This window comes from Lampetra fluviatilis, chromosome 40 (genome assembly GCF_964198595.1).
Source record: "Lampetra fluviatilis chromosome 40, kcLamFluv1.1, whole genome shotgun sequence".
In the NCBI taxonomy this organism is placed as follows: Eukaryota; Metazoa; Chordata; class Hyperoartia; order Petromyzontiformes; family Petromyzontidae; genus Lampetra; species Lampetra fluviatilis.
Window position 1 is genome coordinate 6446725 of NC_136314.1, and position 18554 is coordinate 6465278.

An 18554-nucleotide genomic window follows, 5' to 3' on the forward strand; every position below is an offset into this window, starting at 1 on the left:
TAACAGTAAGTAATACATTACAATTCTATGTCGCAAAAAATATAATATGCTTCCAGCTAAACTTTTTTTCTCACACAAACACAGCCACCTTGCACGCCGAGCTCGACGTTGCTGCTCTGCGATCTCCCATGAACATGCTAATCTCTAGATTTGAAGCTTTCGTGACTGCAAGGATTCATATTCTAAGGTTTTTGGTAAAGTCACGTAGGTAAATAATTAAAATTAAAATTAATAAAGTAAGGCTCAAAAGGCTCATTCCTAACAGCGTGTTTCAGCTGCACCGAACCTCACAAAAATAATATTCAGGGCCTGCCTTGGCTCCTCCGACCCTCGAACCAGTATATATACAAGGACTGTTTTCTTGGAATTTCTCTCACTTGATACAGCTATCGTGCTGTGACGGTTCCACCTGAAGACGGAAGCTTGTGTTGCCTCCGAAACGTCGTGATTTTTATTTTATTTTTTATTTTACTTTTATTAATTTAAATTTTTTACCTACGTGACTTTACCGAAAACCTTAGAATATGCTAATCTCTCACATTGACATAGCCACCTCCGTGCCCTCCTCGTGGAGGCCGCTCTCCGAGCGGACATTGACATGCTAATTTCTTACATTAACATAACTAGCCCTGCCCATCTTCTTAGGTTTTTTCGGTAAAGTCACGTAGGTCAAAATTGTTTTTTGTTTTTATTTTATTTTATTTTCATTAATTTTGACCTACGTGACTTTACCGAAAAAACCTAAGAAGATGATTCCTTGCAGTCACGAAAGCTTCAAATCTAGAATTAGCCCTGCCCACTTCGTTTATGACCCTTGGGCTACACCCATTTTAAACCTTTAAAACAGTCTGCCTCAGCAGCTTTCCCCTTCTCTTTTTCTCCTGATGATCATCGCTTGTGTTGTGCTCGAAACGTCGTAGTTTTTTGTTGTTATTTTTTTTGTTATTTTCTTTTGGACCTATCTACGGGACTATACCAAAAGACCCAATGAACAGGACGTAACCTGTTCATGTGGAGTGACGTTTACGCGCGGGACATCATTGCACTGGTCAACAACAAAAAAAACATGTTTTTCTGGCCTGGACGTTTACAGCTGTATTAGACTAATTTCAGGGTTCTGATTCCAAATCTGATCTCAGATTTGCTCTATCACATCTCATTTTATGCTATCGGCATACCCCATTTTCATTGGTTTTACTCGAAATTAACTCTGTCACTTATGATGGCAAGTTGTTGCGAGTCAGTGACTGCTTTAGTGTTAAAATACGGTGCTGTATTTTTAGGATAGTGTGTTTATAATATCATTTTATGTAGATATCCACATTTATTTAATATTTATCTTCTGCAGTTTCTATTGAAAATGCAATATTTGATATCTCAAAAACATGATGTGATAGACAAAACTGATGCCAGATTTGGAATCAGCACACCAAAATGACCTTAAAACCGTTGGAATACCTTATGCCAGAAAAAGTGTGTTGACCAGTGTTATAGTAGTAAATTATGATCACGTGCATGGTTCGTTGTTGTTGTTGTTGAGTTGTTGTTTTTCTTCTTCTGTTATTGTCTTCATTTGCACGATCAAAATATACTTTACCTTCCACTAACATTGCACGCTTTGGTTAAAGTGACCTTAACGCTCAAGAGAAAAGGCCCCATGACTTGTTCCGATTGAAATGTTCCTCGTGTGCGTGAACGTTGCGTGTCAATAAATCTATACAGGGTGGCCCAAAAGTCAGGACACACGTGGGGCTTTTTCAAAAAAAGGTATCAGTTTTGTTGGCAGATAAAAGGGTAAAAAAACCAATTATCATATTTTGCTACTGGCAAAGGAGGTTCCAATGGTGTAAATGCTTTAAGTTGTGCGCCTTTTGGCGTCATCTGGTCCAACACCATGTGAGACTAGGCTTTAAGAAACGCTGTCTCGGATGTGGACCAATCAACTTCAAGCACAGTGCTTACCGCAGGTATTGTGGTCAATGCAAACATGACTCCTTGTAAAAAAGGTGTCAGTTTTGTTGCCAGATAAAAGGGTAAAAAAAACAATTGTCACACGTGGGGCTGTTAAGTTTATTTTAACAAATCACAAAGGGTAATTTATCATAACAAATGGTCAAACTGCCTTTCATTCGCACGAATGCATGCTGCATGAATTATATTTTGAAATGAATGTTGGACTTTGTTTTTAATCGAAGATTGCAGCTGGATTATCTGAACGTTCATCAATTATGTTTCGTCTCAATTCATTCGGAGTTTTTGGTCGAGTTTTTTTTTTGCTTTTAAAACGACAACATTTGCGGTGACCACCGCAGGGATATGAAAAGTAGATATTGCTAACAGATAAAATATGAACTTCAAGCATACACAATTTAACCGTTTTAATGCCAGCGTGACAATAAATTAAATGACCCCGCGTGTCCTGACTTTGTACGTACGTTGAACTTATTTCGCACCGTACGTGGCCAACAGTGCTAATGGGAGGCGCGGGGGGGGGAAACAAACGAAATTAAATATTTAGTGAGAAGAGGTTTTCCCCTTTTCTCTGGCAACAAAACAGCTGTGTTAAGATGTTAAAACACCAAACTGAAACCTTTTACGAGGAATCATGTGTGCATTAACCACAATGCTTGTGGCCAGAATGCAAACAAAAAACGTACTCTGATAATATTTGCATTGTCTTTGAAACTGATTGGTCCACACCAGAGACAGCTTTCTTTGGAGCCTCGTCTCAAACGGTATTAGACTTTTGGCGTCCTCTGGTCTAGCACCGTTTGAAACGAGGCTCAAAAGAAAGCTGTCTCTGGTGTGGACCAATCAGTTTCAAAGACAATGCATATATTATCAGAGTATGTTTTTTGTTTGCATTCTGACCACAAGCATTGTGGTTAATGCAGACACGATTCCTTGTAAAAGGTTAAAGTTGATTGTTTTAACATCTTAACTTCTGTTTTGTTGCCAGAAAAAAGGGGAAAAACCTATTCTCATATTTTGGTACTGGCGAAGGAGGTCTCATAATAAATATTTTGTCATTTGTATTAATTAATTAATTTGCATTAATTGAGCGAGGATCCGAGTGCAGTCTCCTCCCCACAAATCGACGCGGAATATTGTTTGGTTTGTTGACAGTGGAAGTTTGTTTTTATTTAATAAATATTTACGTTTGGTCTTCTTCTTTACTCTGAACAAAAAATTACAAGAGCCGTAATTAAGTCTTATGTCCGCGTAATGCAAACGAACATTGTGTAATTAACGTGGTGTTATTTTTCATTTGAACCTAACACTGCGTAAGGCGATTATTGTTTTCATTTTAATACATTGGGATTCATACCTTGGGGAAAAGTTCTCACAAACCCACGCAGCAAATAAATTTTAAACAAAATATATTAGCTAATATATTTATTTACACGGATAATGTCTCCTTCACGAATCCGTCCGTCCACCTAGTAATTAAAAGTGACCCTTACACAACCCATCAGCTGCCACACAGTCGTATGCAATGCTTCGATCTAAGCACACTCTGGGCAAGTTTTCACGTGTAGAGTCTCATCAGCAGAGGCAGGCTTGTTTTAACCAAAGCAGCAGCACGGCGCAATGTTAGATGCAAGGCCCCACTCTTGATGACATGGGTCTCAGTTCTGCACAGAACGATATAATACACAACAACATAAAAATACGGCACACAAAATATGTCACGGCTCAAACAAGCCTGACTGCTGATGAGACTAGGTATGTAAAAACCGGCCCGGATTATGTTTGTGCTGTTTTTTATTTTGTATTTGATCAGGTGAGGCCTACTGAGATGGATAGCTCTTTTTTTTCAGAAGCGACCTGGCCACAAATAATAGCTCAATTAAGTGGCTTATCATCACGTGGAAATGTGTAGCAGTCAAATACTCTAAACGCACGTTGATTCTAAATATGGAGGGAAAACCCGTAGGTCCCGGAGAAAAATCCACGCGACCACAGAGAGAGAAAGAGACATGCGAAATCCAACTATACAGGCGTCAGGGTCGGGATCGGGTTCGAACCCACGACCTCCTGCATACGAGGCGAGGAAGATGACATCTCACCACTTAGGCGCCCCGTACCGAACCAATGCTGCTGAAATGAGGCGCTGTCAGAATGTCTCGTGACTGATGGAAAGTGAAAATAATTAAGGGACAGATGCACGAAGGAGACGTAGCCTGTGTATTTATTTTGCTACTTATATTCTCCAAGACTGCACAAACCACGACTGTGTGCCGAGTACTTTACATAAGCAAGGTTTACTGTTTGCTGTGTTTAATGAATGTGTAAGCAACCGCAGGTTTGTGCTTCGTCGAAAGCTGTGGGCGCTAGGATTAAAGGCAGCCGTTGTCACGGTAGGCTGTGTCGGGTCAAGGCCTTTTCGCGAGGCACGTGTTGATTCGCCGGTTCCTTTCCAAACTCGCATTTCGAATCGCGTGTTTAAGGAATTGGTCAATCGATGTTCGATGGGCTGACACAACACCCTTTCAGAAGTTGAACCACGTGACCATTGCGATTGAGAGTACACAGTCAGCAGAACTTCGTTCTGTCTCTGCGCGGAGATAAATAAAACAGTCTCGTAATTTGGCTCCGTCAGCCTCTTGGCCTACCACACCAAGGCTATCGAGCGGCAGTTGATTTCAGGCGAGCAAAAGTCCGGACCGGTTTTGACATCCTGAGTCTCATCAGCGGAATCAGGCCTGTTAAACACATGTTGACGGATTCCTCAGATGTTATTGGCAAGCGCACTCCATTGAAATTATGGGGCCCCCGTTGCAGGCTAAAAGCAGCGGCACGAGTTTGTGTTTTGATTGAAAGACGGGTGGACTGCGACTGTGGCAGCAGATATTTTGACATCCATGGTATAATGAATATATGCTACTCTTAGGTTTTTTCGGTAAAGTCACGTATGGAAAAAATAAATAAACAATAAACATGAATAATACATATAATAGAAAAATAATAGAAATAAAGTAATACATATTTTATTATTAAATTTCTATTATAATAAAAAATAATATAAATAATAATAGAAATAAAATAATAAATCAATTGTTATTTGATTTCTATTATTATTTAAATTATTTATATAATTTATATGTATTTATTTATTTATTCCTACGTGACTTTACCGAAAAAACATAACAGTATGAATCCTTGCAGTCACGAAAGCTTCAAATCTAGAATGAATATATGCTGATGAGTATTATTATTATTGTTCACATCCCTTTAGTAAATCCACTGCTGGATGACGGCCTTCCCATGCCGTGTCGGTCACGGTGGCTAGTTGACCATATTCTTGGTTCTTTCGGTAAAGTCACGTAAAAGAGAAATAATAAAATAATATTAATATAAAACAATACAAATTATCACGACGTTTCGACTGCAACACAAGCAATCATCATCAGGTGTGAAATCCACAGCAAGAACATTTTATTGCTGTGGATTTCACACCTGATGACGTGACTTTACCGAAAGAACCAAGAATATGAATCCCTGCAGTCACGAAAGTTTTAAATCTAAATTTTGTTGACCATACTTCACCACGCTGGTCAGTGTGGGTTGGTGAAGATGAGTGAGGGTTGCGTCGGAGGGCAGAACCCGTGGCCTGGACTCGAACTCGGGTGGACAGAGTTCTTGGCGAAACGAGACGGCAACGAATGAGATGAAAAACGCAATCAAATTAAATTTCGATTTAAAGCTTTCGTGACTGCAGGGATTCATCTTCTTGGTTCTTTCGGTAAAGTCATGTAGAAGGGAAATAATAAAATAATAAAAATAAAACATAAATATGCTAAATTCTTCTTGATATGCAAATTATTTTGTCAAGGCGCTCTTCCCCCTCCAACCCAGCTTAAATATACGCTTCCAAGCCTGGTGGTGTTCATTCAGACGCTGTCTTTCCGACAGACCTGTTCTTCACCTGAGGACGGCTGCTTGCGTTGCGGCCGAAACATCGTGAGAATTATTTTATTATGTTTTATTTTTATTATTTTATTATTTCCCTTCTACGTGACTTTACCGAAAGAACCAAGAAGACGCAATCAAATTGTTTGTACTCGATTCGCCGCGAAGGTGAATTACCGCATGCCCGCCCACACTCAACTGTGAACCTGTGCATGGACACGCACGTGCGTGCGAACGAACGTGCGCTAACCCCACTCTTGTCCCTGTGCGTGTGTGTGTGCATTTATTATTTACGTCCCATTTTCTTCTGCTTGATTTGTGTTGTTATTGTTTACACTGCTTGTTGTTGTCGCCGTATTATCCCACTTTGCGTTGCTTCATCATTTCCGTGTCGAGAATAGCCGACCCGGGAAAGAAGGCCACGTACATTAACTACAGCAACCACACGGGTTAGACGGCGACAGAGGATGTGAACGGGGGTCGTGGGAGGGGGAGGGAGCCCATGAGAGAGATGCCCCCTGCCGAAGCCAAGCACAGCCCCAAAAAAAAAGTTTACAAGAGAGGCGATAAAGGCACCGCGCGTGGTCTTGGAATCTAAAGCGAAAACAAAACAAAAAACTTTTTTGTGCTCGACACTCGGCCGATCAATCACTCAGCCGATCAATCACTCGGCCGATCAATCACTCTGCTCATCATCGACAGCTGCAACCTCCTCCACCTCCCAAGGTGAGGTGGGGGCCTGGGCCCGACTGGCTTCGCACACCTGGGTGGTGGCGCACTGACGGAAGGTTCCGCTTTAGCCTCGAATGAACCCTGGAGTTCATTCAGAAGAGTTATACTCCTACTACTAAAACAACTACTAACAACAACAACTGCTAACGACATCAACAACAACTTCAACAACGACGATGGCGACGAAAAAAGAAACACTTTTACAAAACAAGAATTCCGTGCAATGTCGTTTCTCTTTCTACGTTGCTCGTGTCGCGTGCGCCCGCGCGAGTCTCTTCTCCCCCACGAGAGGAGGAGGAAGAGGAGGAGGAGGGAGAGGAAGAGGAGGATGATGCACGCGGAAGAGAGAGACGGTGCCGATGTCGCCGTGATGGCTGGGTTCCCGTGGGAGGTCACAATGAGATAACGCAACAACAACAACCGTGGGTCACATTGAGATAACGCAACAACAACAACAACAACCGTGGGTCACATTGAGATAACGCAACAACAACAACAACAACCGTGGGTCAATCAGATAACGCAACAACAACAACAACCGTGGGTCACATTGAGATAACGCAACAACAACAACAACAACCGTGGGTCAATCAGATAACGCAACAACAACAACAACCGTGGGTCACATTGAGATAACGCAACAACAACAACAACAACAACCGTGGGTTACAATGAGATAACAGCAGCAACAACAACGGTGGATTACAATGAGATAACAACAACAACCCAACAGGAGTTAAAGTGAAAACAAAAAAGATTTGGTGGAAAGATATTTTTTCAAAAACCACACCAACAAAGAATCCTCCTTTGCAGCGCAAAACCGCGCGCTTCTCTCTCCCCCCCCCCTCCTGCTCCTCACGAATTCACGGCAGCCTCTTTCGCCGGAGCGGAGCGAACAAAGCTGGGGATGGTGGTGGGACCACGTGTGCATCGGGGCAGCCCGGCGCTTCGCTCGTCTCGAAGATTTCGCTCGCTCGCGATGCTGTTCGAGACTGATGGAGAGAGGACGGGGAAGTGGCGGCGGTGGGTTGTGGGATGGGGTTTTGGCGGTGGGTGGTGGTTGGTGGTGGTGGTGGTAAAGAGGCGTGAAAACGAAGGCACACGAATGGAAAGAAAAAAAACGTTCTCCAGCTCGAACCTGCAAAGCCGGATTTTTGTTACATTTTCTGCGTTACTTCCGTTCGATGCGATAACCGATGGAAAGTTATTTTGGAGAGAGAAAGAGAAAGAAAGAAAAGGTTCTACTCCAGAGCAGCGCGCGCTGGGCCGCTAACAAAAGGCAAACATTTGTTTACTGATAGAGCAACCACATTGCATTGGGGTGGTGGTGGCGGTGGTGGAGTTTTGGGCGCGAAGCTTTTAATGAGGAGGAAGATGCTTGAGTCAAAGGATGTTTGTCAACAGGGGGGATATTGAAACAAATATATGATTATTACACGATTAAAAGGGGTAAGAGATCAACAGAGCGAGAGGGACACTCTATATCCCAGTGTGAACAGCATCCGTTTACATCACCCTGCCTGAAACTCGTGATGTCGTCTGTGACCTCATTTTAAAAAGGTATTGAGTCGAAATTCGTTTCCGTTGCTTCCTCGAGGTGCCCGATTGTCAAAAATGCCAGTTCCTTTAAAGTCGCGATCCGCTCACCAGATTGTTCCAAGTTGCTCCAATTTAAACGGGACACAAACGGGGGGGTGGGGTGGGGCGATCCTGGCTTGCGCGTGCGAGAAGGCAAAACGAAAAAAAGAAAGAAAGACCGGCTAATGTGGAAATCTGGACTGGATTAAGGACTCTGGACTGGATTAGGATTCAAATCTGGACTGGTATCTAATGTGGAAATCTGGACTGGATTAAGGATTCTGGTCTGGATTCGGATTAAAATCTAGACTGGATTCGGGACTTTGGACTGGATTCGGATTCAAATCTGGACTGAAATCTAATGTGGAAATCTGGACTGGATTTAGGACTCTGGACTGGATTCGGATTACAATCTGGACTAGAATCTAATATGGAAATTTGGACTGGATTCGGATTCAAATCTGGACTAGATTCAGTACTTTGGACTGGATTCGGATTCAAATCTGGACTGGTATCTAATGTGGAAATCTGGACTGGATTTAGGACTCTGGACTGGATTCGGATTACAATCTGGACTAGAATCTAATGTGGAAATCTGTACTGGATTCGGATTCAAATCTGGACTAGATTCAGTACTTTGGACTGAATTCGGATTCAAATCTGGACTGGTATTTAATGTGAAAATCTGGACTGGATTCAGAACTCTGGACTGGAGCCTGATTCAAATCTGGACGGAAATACAATGTGGAAATCAGGACTGGATTCTGATTCAAATTTGGACTGAAATCTAATGTGGAAATCTGGACTGGATTCGGATTCAAATCTGGACTGGTATCTAATGTGGAAATCTGGACTGGATGCAGAACCGATGGTGGGGCTGGAATTTTGAAAACCGCCGAACTCCAAAGCATTTCTATGTGACTGCAAAATGAAAATGACAAAAAAAACTAACCCCCCCCCCTCCATGATGAAATTCCTGCTTGCATTGCCTGTTTAAACCATCCTCGTTAATGTTTTCTAGATGTTTAATTGGAACTGAGATCTCCTGTACAGTCTGTTTCTGGTCAAAGTTTGCGTTGTACCCAATTGCTGGCAAATGCTTCTTCGTGCTGTGCTGTAAGACATTTCACAGAATAGAGAGTGGTGGCTTTTGTCACTGTTTTATTGCGGGCTGCCAAATGGAATGAACATTTTTATAAATACCACTTGAAATAAAAATGATTATGTTGAAGCTGCTTCCAACAAAGTGAGGCGTCACGTTATTGAACAGTCGCCAGTCTAAATCAGCATCGTCATCATCATCCGCGATCGATCCACTGCCGGATGAAGGCTTCCACCCCTTCACCCTGTCACGCTCCTGCACGATGGAGCAATATGAAACCTGCATCTGAGAAGATTCTGTGACTCCATCTCTATGGTAGACGTACTCTTTTCTCTCCCCACTACCAATATTTGAAGTTTTCTGTCCAATCACCAAACTCTTTCACACTGTCCAGACATTTAGGTCGAGGTGGAAGTCATCCACAATTTACTCCAACACAGATAACCTGTCGATTGACTAACTGCCCAAATTACAATGATAATTACGTACTACAAATAAAAAATTATGTTCGCTCAAGATACAATGGTAATAATTAACGACAAAACTGATAAAAATGTAACATCACAGCACTAACTCAAGATGAAATGCGCAGTGCTGCATATGGATTCCAATTTGTGAAGGCATGCTAAAGGTCACTCACAACTTACTCTACAGGGAGAGATGTAAATAATTTAAAGGTCAGGTCCCCCACCCAAATGCCATGAAAATACAAAAAACTACACACAAAATGAAGCGCCGCAAAATTTGCCTCCAAAGCAGGAAACAAAAGCTGCCCCTTGCAGGACGAACGATTGAGTCGCGTGGAGGATTCAAGCCCCGACAGAGAATCGGTGCACGGCTGAAGCCACGGTACCCGGGCTCGCAAGACGTTGCCATCACACGCCGCCAGCGCAACGTTTCACACTCGGGGCCACTCATCCATTTACACTTCTGAGAACAACAAAAAAGTTCATACTCTTTGGTTGCTTCTGTAAAGTCACGTAGGTGAAAAAAATAAAATATATTAATTAAATCGCGACGTTATTTGTTTTCATTGTATTATTTCACCTACGTGACTTTACCGAAAGAACCAACGAGTATGGATCTTGAAGTCACGAAAACTTCAAATTTACAATGAAAACATTAACCCGTAAAAACAAAGTTTTTCACTCTAAATCCTTAATATGTGTGGCGGCTAGAGTCCTCTCGTCCGCTGGCTTGAGATGGCTGCCACCTATGGGTCAGATAATTGTCTGCCAGCATTAAGCAATTGGTAATTAAATATTTTTAAAAATTTCCCTAAACAGTGTAACATTTTGGAAAAAAATTTTCACGAAAATTAATTGTCACGCACAACGAGTCTGTGTGGAAAATGTCAGCTTGATTGGACCACGGGAAGTGGGTTAAAAAACGACCGAAAGATTTGCACGGTCGTAAGCAAGCAAGCAAGCACGCAAGCACGCAAGCAAGCAAGCAAGCGAACTTAATATAAAGGATTTAAAAAATAAGTTTGCCACCAGCGTGCGCGTGTGTGTGTGTGCGTGAGTTGCGTTCGTGAGCGTGTGCGCTACGGACACGGCGAGGCGAGTTCGATTCCCGCTCACGGTGACGATTGACTGAAACGGTCATGGGTCTCCCTTAGGTCGACTCAGGCTCAAATGAGTACCTGGTGCGGTGAGTAAACATCGCCACTCGGGAGACAAATGCGGCCGGGCGTGGTGCTGGCCACCCACCCCCTCGTGTGCCGTGCCGGCCTTCATAGGTGCTGCTCGCTCACAGCACTTGCCCCAACAGTCTGTTACAGGGCACAGCTATGCCCCTCCGTGTTTCTTTGCGAAACTTGGACCCCCTCTGAAGGAACATCTCCACCAGTTTGAAACATTCAGGCTCGCTTACCTGCGATCCATACTGAGGAGCTCGCAGATCTTTGAAAGATCTGGACACATTCCCATCAGCGAGCACCTCCGGCAGGCAAGGCTGCTTTGGCTGGGTCCCGTAGCCCGCATGCCCAGCCCCTGCTAAACCCAAACAGCTTCTGTTTGGCAAGACAGAGGGGGGCTAAATTGGCACGGGCTCGAGAAGAGATTGGCTCATGTGGTACAGGATCATGTGGAGCCGAGTGGACATGCCGATGATCGGTTCCAGAGGTGTCAAGATCGGCTGCTGAAGCAGTAATACATCCTGGCCACGTTTGATAACACGTTAATTTTTTTTTTATGAATGGACTTTGCCGGGTGGAGGAGGGTTTACAACACACAGTACCCTCGGGACAAGCATCGTTCCAGTTATCGTTGGCACGTGTCGCGAGCTGCGTGCAGTGAATTTCCATACAGATTCTGGCGCCGATATTTTATAGTAGAGTACAAGACAAAAAGACAAAGATCTGCCGTGTAGCCTTAACAGACTGCTGGGGCAAGTGCTGCTAGCGAGCACCTATGAAGGCCGGCACGGCACACGAGGGGGTGCGTTGGCCAGCACCACGCCCGACCGCCTTTGTCTCCCGAGTGGCAATGTTTACACGCGGCAACATGTACCTATTTGAGGCTTAGTGAACCTAGGGGAAGCCCAGGACCGTTTCAGATAATCGTCACTGGTGTTGGTCGTGAGCGGGAATCGAACTCGGATCGCTGGGTTCGTCTTGCAGGGCGCTCACAGCAACTACTTTACCGCTTCCCCACACGCACACACAGTTCGGCAGGTCAATCTTAGTCATTTCTGGTTGCATCACGTTAGGGGCCGTCCATAAATGACGTCACGCACCTGGGGGGGGGGGGTCAGACATTTGTGAAGATGTGTGACGAGGGGGGGGGGGGGTTGAGAAATGTGACGTCACATTAAAATGCCCAACTTTAAATAAATATAGACAACACGTTCTACTTATATTCTTGGTTCTTTCGGTAAAGTCACGTAGGGAAATAAAACAATGATAAAAATAAACAATACAATTATCACGACGTTTCGATTGCAGCACAGGCAATCATCATCAGGTGTGAAAATCACAGCAAGAAATTTTGATTAAATTTAATATTCTTTTAAATAAATGTTTTCTCCTACAACATCAGAGTGCAGCGCCACGTAACATACGTACTACAATGACAATAGTTTAAAGCGATTTGAAGCATGTTTTATTTTATAAATGTAAATATAGTTTTGAGGGGGGGCAGAGCTTTGTGACGTCATATTTGAGAGGGGGGGTCTGACTTGTTGTGACGCCGTGTGACGAAGGGGGGGGTAAAAAATAGTCCCAAATCGCGTGACGTCATTTATGGACGGCCCCATTGCTTGTTGTTGAGACGTTCTGGCCTGCCCCGGACTGGCCATCTGTGAACAAAGGAGCTTGATTGCTCTTCGGATTCCTCCAGTCTAAATTAATATTCCGATTCTGAACCAGGTCTCTGCTTTGTTTCGATCTCGCGGCGCGGCAGTCGAAACAATGAGACCTGTTTCTTAAACCCCCCCTATGAAGATACACGGACACACCACATTTCGATTTAAAGCTTTCGTGACTGCAGGGATTCATCTTCTTGGTTCTTTCGGTAAAGTCACGTAGAAGGGAAATAATAAAATAACAATAATAAAACATAATAAAAATAATTCTCACGACGTTTCTCCCACAACGCAAGCAGCCGTCTTCAGGTGAAGAACAGGGCTGTCGGAAAGACAGCGTCTATGTTTCATTTGTATCATTGTATTATTTCCCTTCTACGCGACTTTATCGAAAGAACCAAGAAGATGGACACACCACAGTTAGTCGATGATTGTCAGTGCCGTGATGCGGTGGAGTAAAGTGTGACGAGTACTGTCACCTCTGGCCTGCGTGCAAGAATAACATGTATATACCATCATCCTAGAGGGGGGGGGGGGGGGCTCTGATGCACTCACTCCAGTGAGGGCCCATCCGCCGGCAATGACGCCAGGCCAAGCAATTGCAGGGCTGCGCCTTTCCCCCCCCCCCCCCCCACTTCACTTTTTTTGTCCGTTGGAATTCGTTGCGCAAAGAGGTTTGGAGGAAACTCCGAGGGGCACCGAGGGCTCGCGGCTGCGTTGACGAATTCTCCGAGCCGCGTTGGCTTCCGCTTGTGCCGAACGAAGACGCGACGAGATCATCGCACTCGTTCCGCACACGAGAAAGTGCTTGCCGCAAAGGGATCACAGTTACCTCGATCGTCTCGTCCAAGAACCACCATCGCTCGAACTCCACTCATCCTCGCAGCAACAGCAGCGGCCTTTGGAGTGCGCTTTCAGATGCGCTTCTGCGGCCGTCTGGAACGCTCTTCCTTACGGTATTCGGACGCTACTGGGAGCTGTGCACGTTTAAATTATTATCTAGATTGAAAACCCATTCCTTTAGAATTGATGTTTGTGTTTAGTTTGTTGTCCTTTCCCCGCACCTCCGATTAGCACGGTGGGTTACGTACGGTGCGAAAGAATTTCAACATACGTGCGTGACACGGCCGTGCATGGTGGAGGCCAAATGAGCCGAAAGGGTCAGCGGGCGATCGATTAGGCCAGCGGGGAGGGAGGGGAGCACTTTCGCCGATAAGACATCATGAGTGTGAGCAGGGCTACACCACATTTGAAACCATCGGGGGTTTGACAGCGACACGATGGCGATGATGGTAGGGGGTGTTGTCGCCCCTGGCGGGCCTTGCAATGAAGATCGCTGCACGAGTGGATCATCTGCGGGCAGGCAGGTCACAAGCAGGCTCTAATCAAATCTATCTCTCTTCGAGGGTGCCAATGCCGTTGAATCGTTGAAGTTCCGAGATCCTGGCAGGGGGGGGGGTGAGTATTTCGTATGTGCGGCGCTAGCTCGCCGTGACGTGTTCGTTTCTCGCACGATCGCTAAACTATTACCGTCAAGAACAAACATCGCTCCGGCTATCATTGGCACGGACGTGAGTTGCGTGCCGTGAGTTTCCGTACAGGTTCTGGCGCCTCTACGATAGGGTTGAACGATTTGGGGGAAAATATCTAATTAAGATTTTTCTGACAGATATTGCGATGATTTGATTTGCGATGCCATTTTTTTTAAGTCAAGCTTCAGTTCAATTTTCACTGTGTAATAGATTTAAAACACGTGATGGAGCATTACCACATGATACCGTCAAAATATGAACTGCTCTATATATTCTAAAGCAAGGATGAGAACTTAAAATATATTAATTGCTTCCAACATGTATTTATTAAAATGTGTTAATTGAAACAGAACAATCAAACATAGAACAATTGTTCAGTTAAATAAATTAAGTTATAAAAAAAAAACAATTCCAATAACAAAGTAATAAGACTTTTGAAATCTCCAAAAATCTCAGCCTTTGCGATTTGCTAATCGCATTGTTTCAAATTGCTATTTCGATTTGAAATCGATTAATCGTCCAGAGGCAAGTGCTGCTAGCGAGCAGCGCCTATGAAGGCCGGCACGACACACGAGGGGGTGCGTGGCCATCACCACGCCCGGCCGCCTTTGTCTCCCCATCAGCGATGTTTACACACCGCATCAGGAACTCATTTGAGGCTGATTTGACCTCGGCTCGCTGAGTAGTTTAGCGAGGGGGTTGGGGTGTGGCATAGCACAAATAAATCCTGACAATGGATGTGCTGGAGCGTCCGTCTGGAACGCTCTTCTATCCGATATTAGGAAGCCACTGGATACTATGCACTTTTAAATCGCCTTGATTTATTTTAGAACTGCTTTACGTGTTTAGTTTGTAGTCCTTCCCCTGCACCTCCGATTAACACGGTTAGCTGCGTACGGTGCGAAAGAAGTTCAACAAAATAAACATTTTGGAGTGTTGGGTTTTATTTGCTCTGTGGGAGGGAACTGGAGCGCCTGGAGGAGACCAACCCAGCACACGAGGGGAATGCACTCAAACATCCCGAGGGCTCTCACCACTGCGTCGTTCGTGGGTGATTCTCCGCAGTGGCGTTCAGATCGCACCTCGTGTAAGTTCGCCACGATGTCCCCGACGCTTCGCTCCAAGCGCTGGCAGCTCCTTCCAAAGTACCTGCAATTTCCGAAGGAACCGAGAACAAGTTACGACAACAACTAAAATGTCAACAAACAAAAATGCTTCGACGATCCGCGGAGCCCCTTTCGAACGCTCGCTGTAAAAAAAAAACGTTCCATTCGCTTCTCCCTGTGCTCGACCAAGAGACGCCCCAAAAACTATTCATTGATTTCCTTCCCACGGTCACTCCGCCTCCCCCAACAACCACCACCGCCACCGCCATCCCCTCCCCCCAACCCTTCCCACCGTCTCACCGAATTAAAGGTGCGCGCCAGCTATCGAGTGCGCCCCCCTCCAAAAAAAAATAATTTTGCTGCTTCATTTCAAAGGATCGTGCCAGGAGCCCGCCCTTTGCGAGTCCTCTGGCCCGAGCGACTGCCGAACGGCTCGTGAGCACGGCACTCACTCGCTCGCTCGCTCGCACGTCGGAGCAAGTGCTGTTGGCGAGCGTACATGAAGGGCCAACACGGTACACGAGGGCGTGAGTGGGTGGATAGGAAGGCTGAGTTGACCAAACGGAGGCACAGGATCGGTTCGTCACGGATATTGGCCGTGTGTGGGAATCGAACTCGGGTCACCGGGCTGAGAGCATTAACTCACTGCACAATAAAGTCTATGGTTCTCCATGTGAGTCTATGGGTCTCCATGTGAGTCTATGGGTCTCCATTTAAGTCTATGGGTCCCCATGTGAGTCTGTGGGTCTCCATGGGGGTCTATGGATCTCCATGTCAATCTATGGGTCTCTATGTGAGTCTATGAGTCTCTATGTGAGTTATTTGTGACCGGACTGGGACCATTAACTCACTGCACAATAAAGTTTATGGGTCTCCATGTGAGTCTATGGGTCTCCATTTAAGTCCACAGGTCTCCATGTGGGTCTTTGGACCTCCATGTCAGTCTATGAGTCTCATTTCGTTAGTACGAGTCTCTATGTTAGTCTATGAGTCGCTATGCGAACTATTGGTGACGGAGCTGAGGCGATGAACTCTCTCCGCTTGAGTAACCCGTAGACAGCAGCTGTAGCCTGGAATCAAACCCAGGGGCTGTGCGTTGCCGGCCTGGCGCGCTAACCTCTTGAGCCAGCAGTGAAGAAAAAAAAATAAACGTTGGCCACGCGAGAAAATAAATGTTATACCCCCACAGCGAGCCAATTTTATTTCAAAACCAAGTAATTTGGTGAGTCTTTCCGTGGGCTACGTGGGCATCAATGTCAGGGTAATGTGAATTATTTTATACTTGGGGGGGGGGAGGTGGGTGAAGGTTGTCGTTATTGGATGGATCGTATGAAAAAAGCATTCTTGTAATATGCGTGAAGTGCTGCTTGGTTCCAATCGAGAAACTCATTTAAAATATTGCCGCTGATGAAATTGGTAGCAAATCCACGTGAAATGCCTTATTATTTTCCTTTGACCGACGGTGAGACTATAGCTATCTGATCAAATGATAAATTACTGGATTGCAAGTGTCATAGGAGTGTGTGTGTGTGTGGGCAGCATATCCAGTTATCGGTCATACTTGAGCGCTTTTCCTACACCTGACCATCATCAACCATGATCAATCCACTGCTGGATGAAGACCTCCCACCACCAAGCCTTCAATATCTCTCGCGGTCTTGCAATGCAGCAAACCATCTGGCACCAGCACGACGGCCGATTCCATTCGACGGCAACGTTCGGGGTAGCTGAGTGGAGTAGCCTGCTTGTTCCACCAGAACACCACGTGGTTGTAGTGGGGTAGCTGAGTGGGCTCCACCAGAAGACCACGTGGTTGTAGTGGGGTAGCTGAGTGGAGTAGCCCGCTTGTTCCACCAGAACACCACGTGGTTGTAGTGGGGTAGCTGAGTGGGCTCCACCAGAAGACCACGTGGTTGTACTGGGGTAGCTGAGTGGAGCAGTCTGCTTGTTCCACCAGAACACCACGTGGTGTATTGGGGTAGCTGAGTGGAGTAGTCTGCTTGTTCCACCAGAACACCACGTGGTGTAGTGGGGTAGCTGAGTGTAGCAGTCCCCTAACTCCACCAAAACACCACGTGGTTGTACTGGGGTAGCTGAGTGGAGCAGTCTGCTTGTTCCACCAGAACACCACGTGGTGTAGTGGGGTAGCTGAGTGGGCTCCACCAGAACACCACGTGGTTGTACTGGGGTAGCTGAGTGGAGCAGTCCGCTTGCTCCACCAGAACACCACGTGGTGTAGTGGGGTAGCTGAGTGGGCTCCACCAGAACACCACGTGGTTGTACTGGGGTAGCTGAGTGGAGCAGTCTGCTTGTTCCACCAGAACACCACGTGGTGTATTGGGGTAGCTGAGTGGAGTAGTCTGCTTGTTCCACCAGAACACCACGTGGTGTAGTGGGGTAGCTGAGTGTAGCAGTCCCCTGACTCCACCAAAACACCACGTGGTTGTACTGGGGTAGCTGAGTAGAGCAGTCTGCTTGTTCCACCAGAACACCACGTGGTGTATTGGGGTAGCTGAGTGGAGCAGTCTGCTTGTTCCACCAGAACACCACGTGGTTGTATTGGGTAGCTGAGTGGAGCAGTCCGCTGACTCCACCAAAACACCACGTGGTTGTAGTGGGGTAGCTGAGTGGAGTAGTCCTCTTGAATGAAATTTAATGTTCATGCTCACGGCATGAGCGTCCAATTTCGTGTCTAAGAATAATTGATGTTATCTGGGGGGGCGCCGCGGTTGCGAGGAGATGTTATCTCCATCGGCTGGTGCGTAAGTGGCCGTGGGTTCGATCCTGGGTGGGTTTGCTCCAGGCAATCCAGTTTCCTCTCACAGGCAACTGTAAATAACTCGTCTGCATGGATGTTGCATTTCTGTCACACCGCACGCAGCCCACCGTGCTGATCGGAGTTGCCGGGGAAAGACAACAAACTAAACACAAAAAGCAGTTCTGAAGAAATTAGGTTTCATTCTGGATTATTTTAATGTGCATAGCTCCAGTGGCTTCCTAATTTCGGAAGGAAAGAGCGTTCCAGACGGCCACAGAAGCGCATCCGAAAGCGCAGCGCGATGTGGTGACCACCGTTCATTTTTCGATTTAAAGCTTTCGTGACTGCAGGGATTCATCTTCTTGGTTCTTTCGGTAAAGTCACGTAGAAGGGAAGTAATAAAATAATTAAAATAAAACATAATAAAATAATTCTCACGACATTTCGGCCACAACGCAAGCAGCCGTCCTCAGGTGAAGACCAGGTCTGTCGGGGAGAAGACCAGGTCTGTCTTCACCTGAGGACGG

At 45.5% G+C, this 18554-nt stretch overlaps 1 protein-coding gene across 3 annotated transcripts in view; it reads left to right on the top strand.

Annotated features, from left to right (window-relative positions):
* The window catches only part of LOC144946179 (metabotropic glutamate receptor 8-like), a 263813-nt gene extending 254355 nt beyond the window's left edge, over positions 1 to 9458 (top strand). For all 3 annotated transcript variants that reach the window (XM_078874996.1, XM_078874994.1, XM_078874995.1), the window contains exon 11: positions 6315 to 9458. Coding sequence is in view for 2 of the 3 variants with exons in the window: in XM_078874994.1 (XP_078731120.1) it covers positions 6315 to 6367 (53 nt within the window). In the remaining variant the exon portion in view is untranslated. The remainder of the gene's footprint in view (positions 1 to 6314) is intronic.
* Positions 9459 to 18554: the final 9096 nt, after the last annotated feature.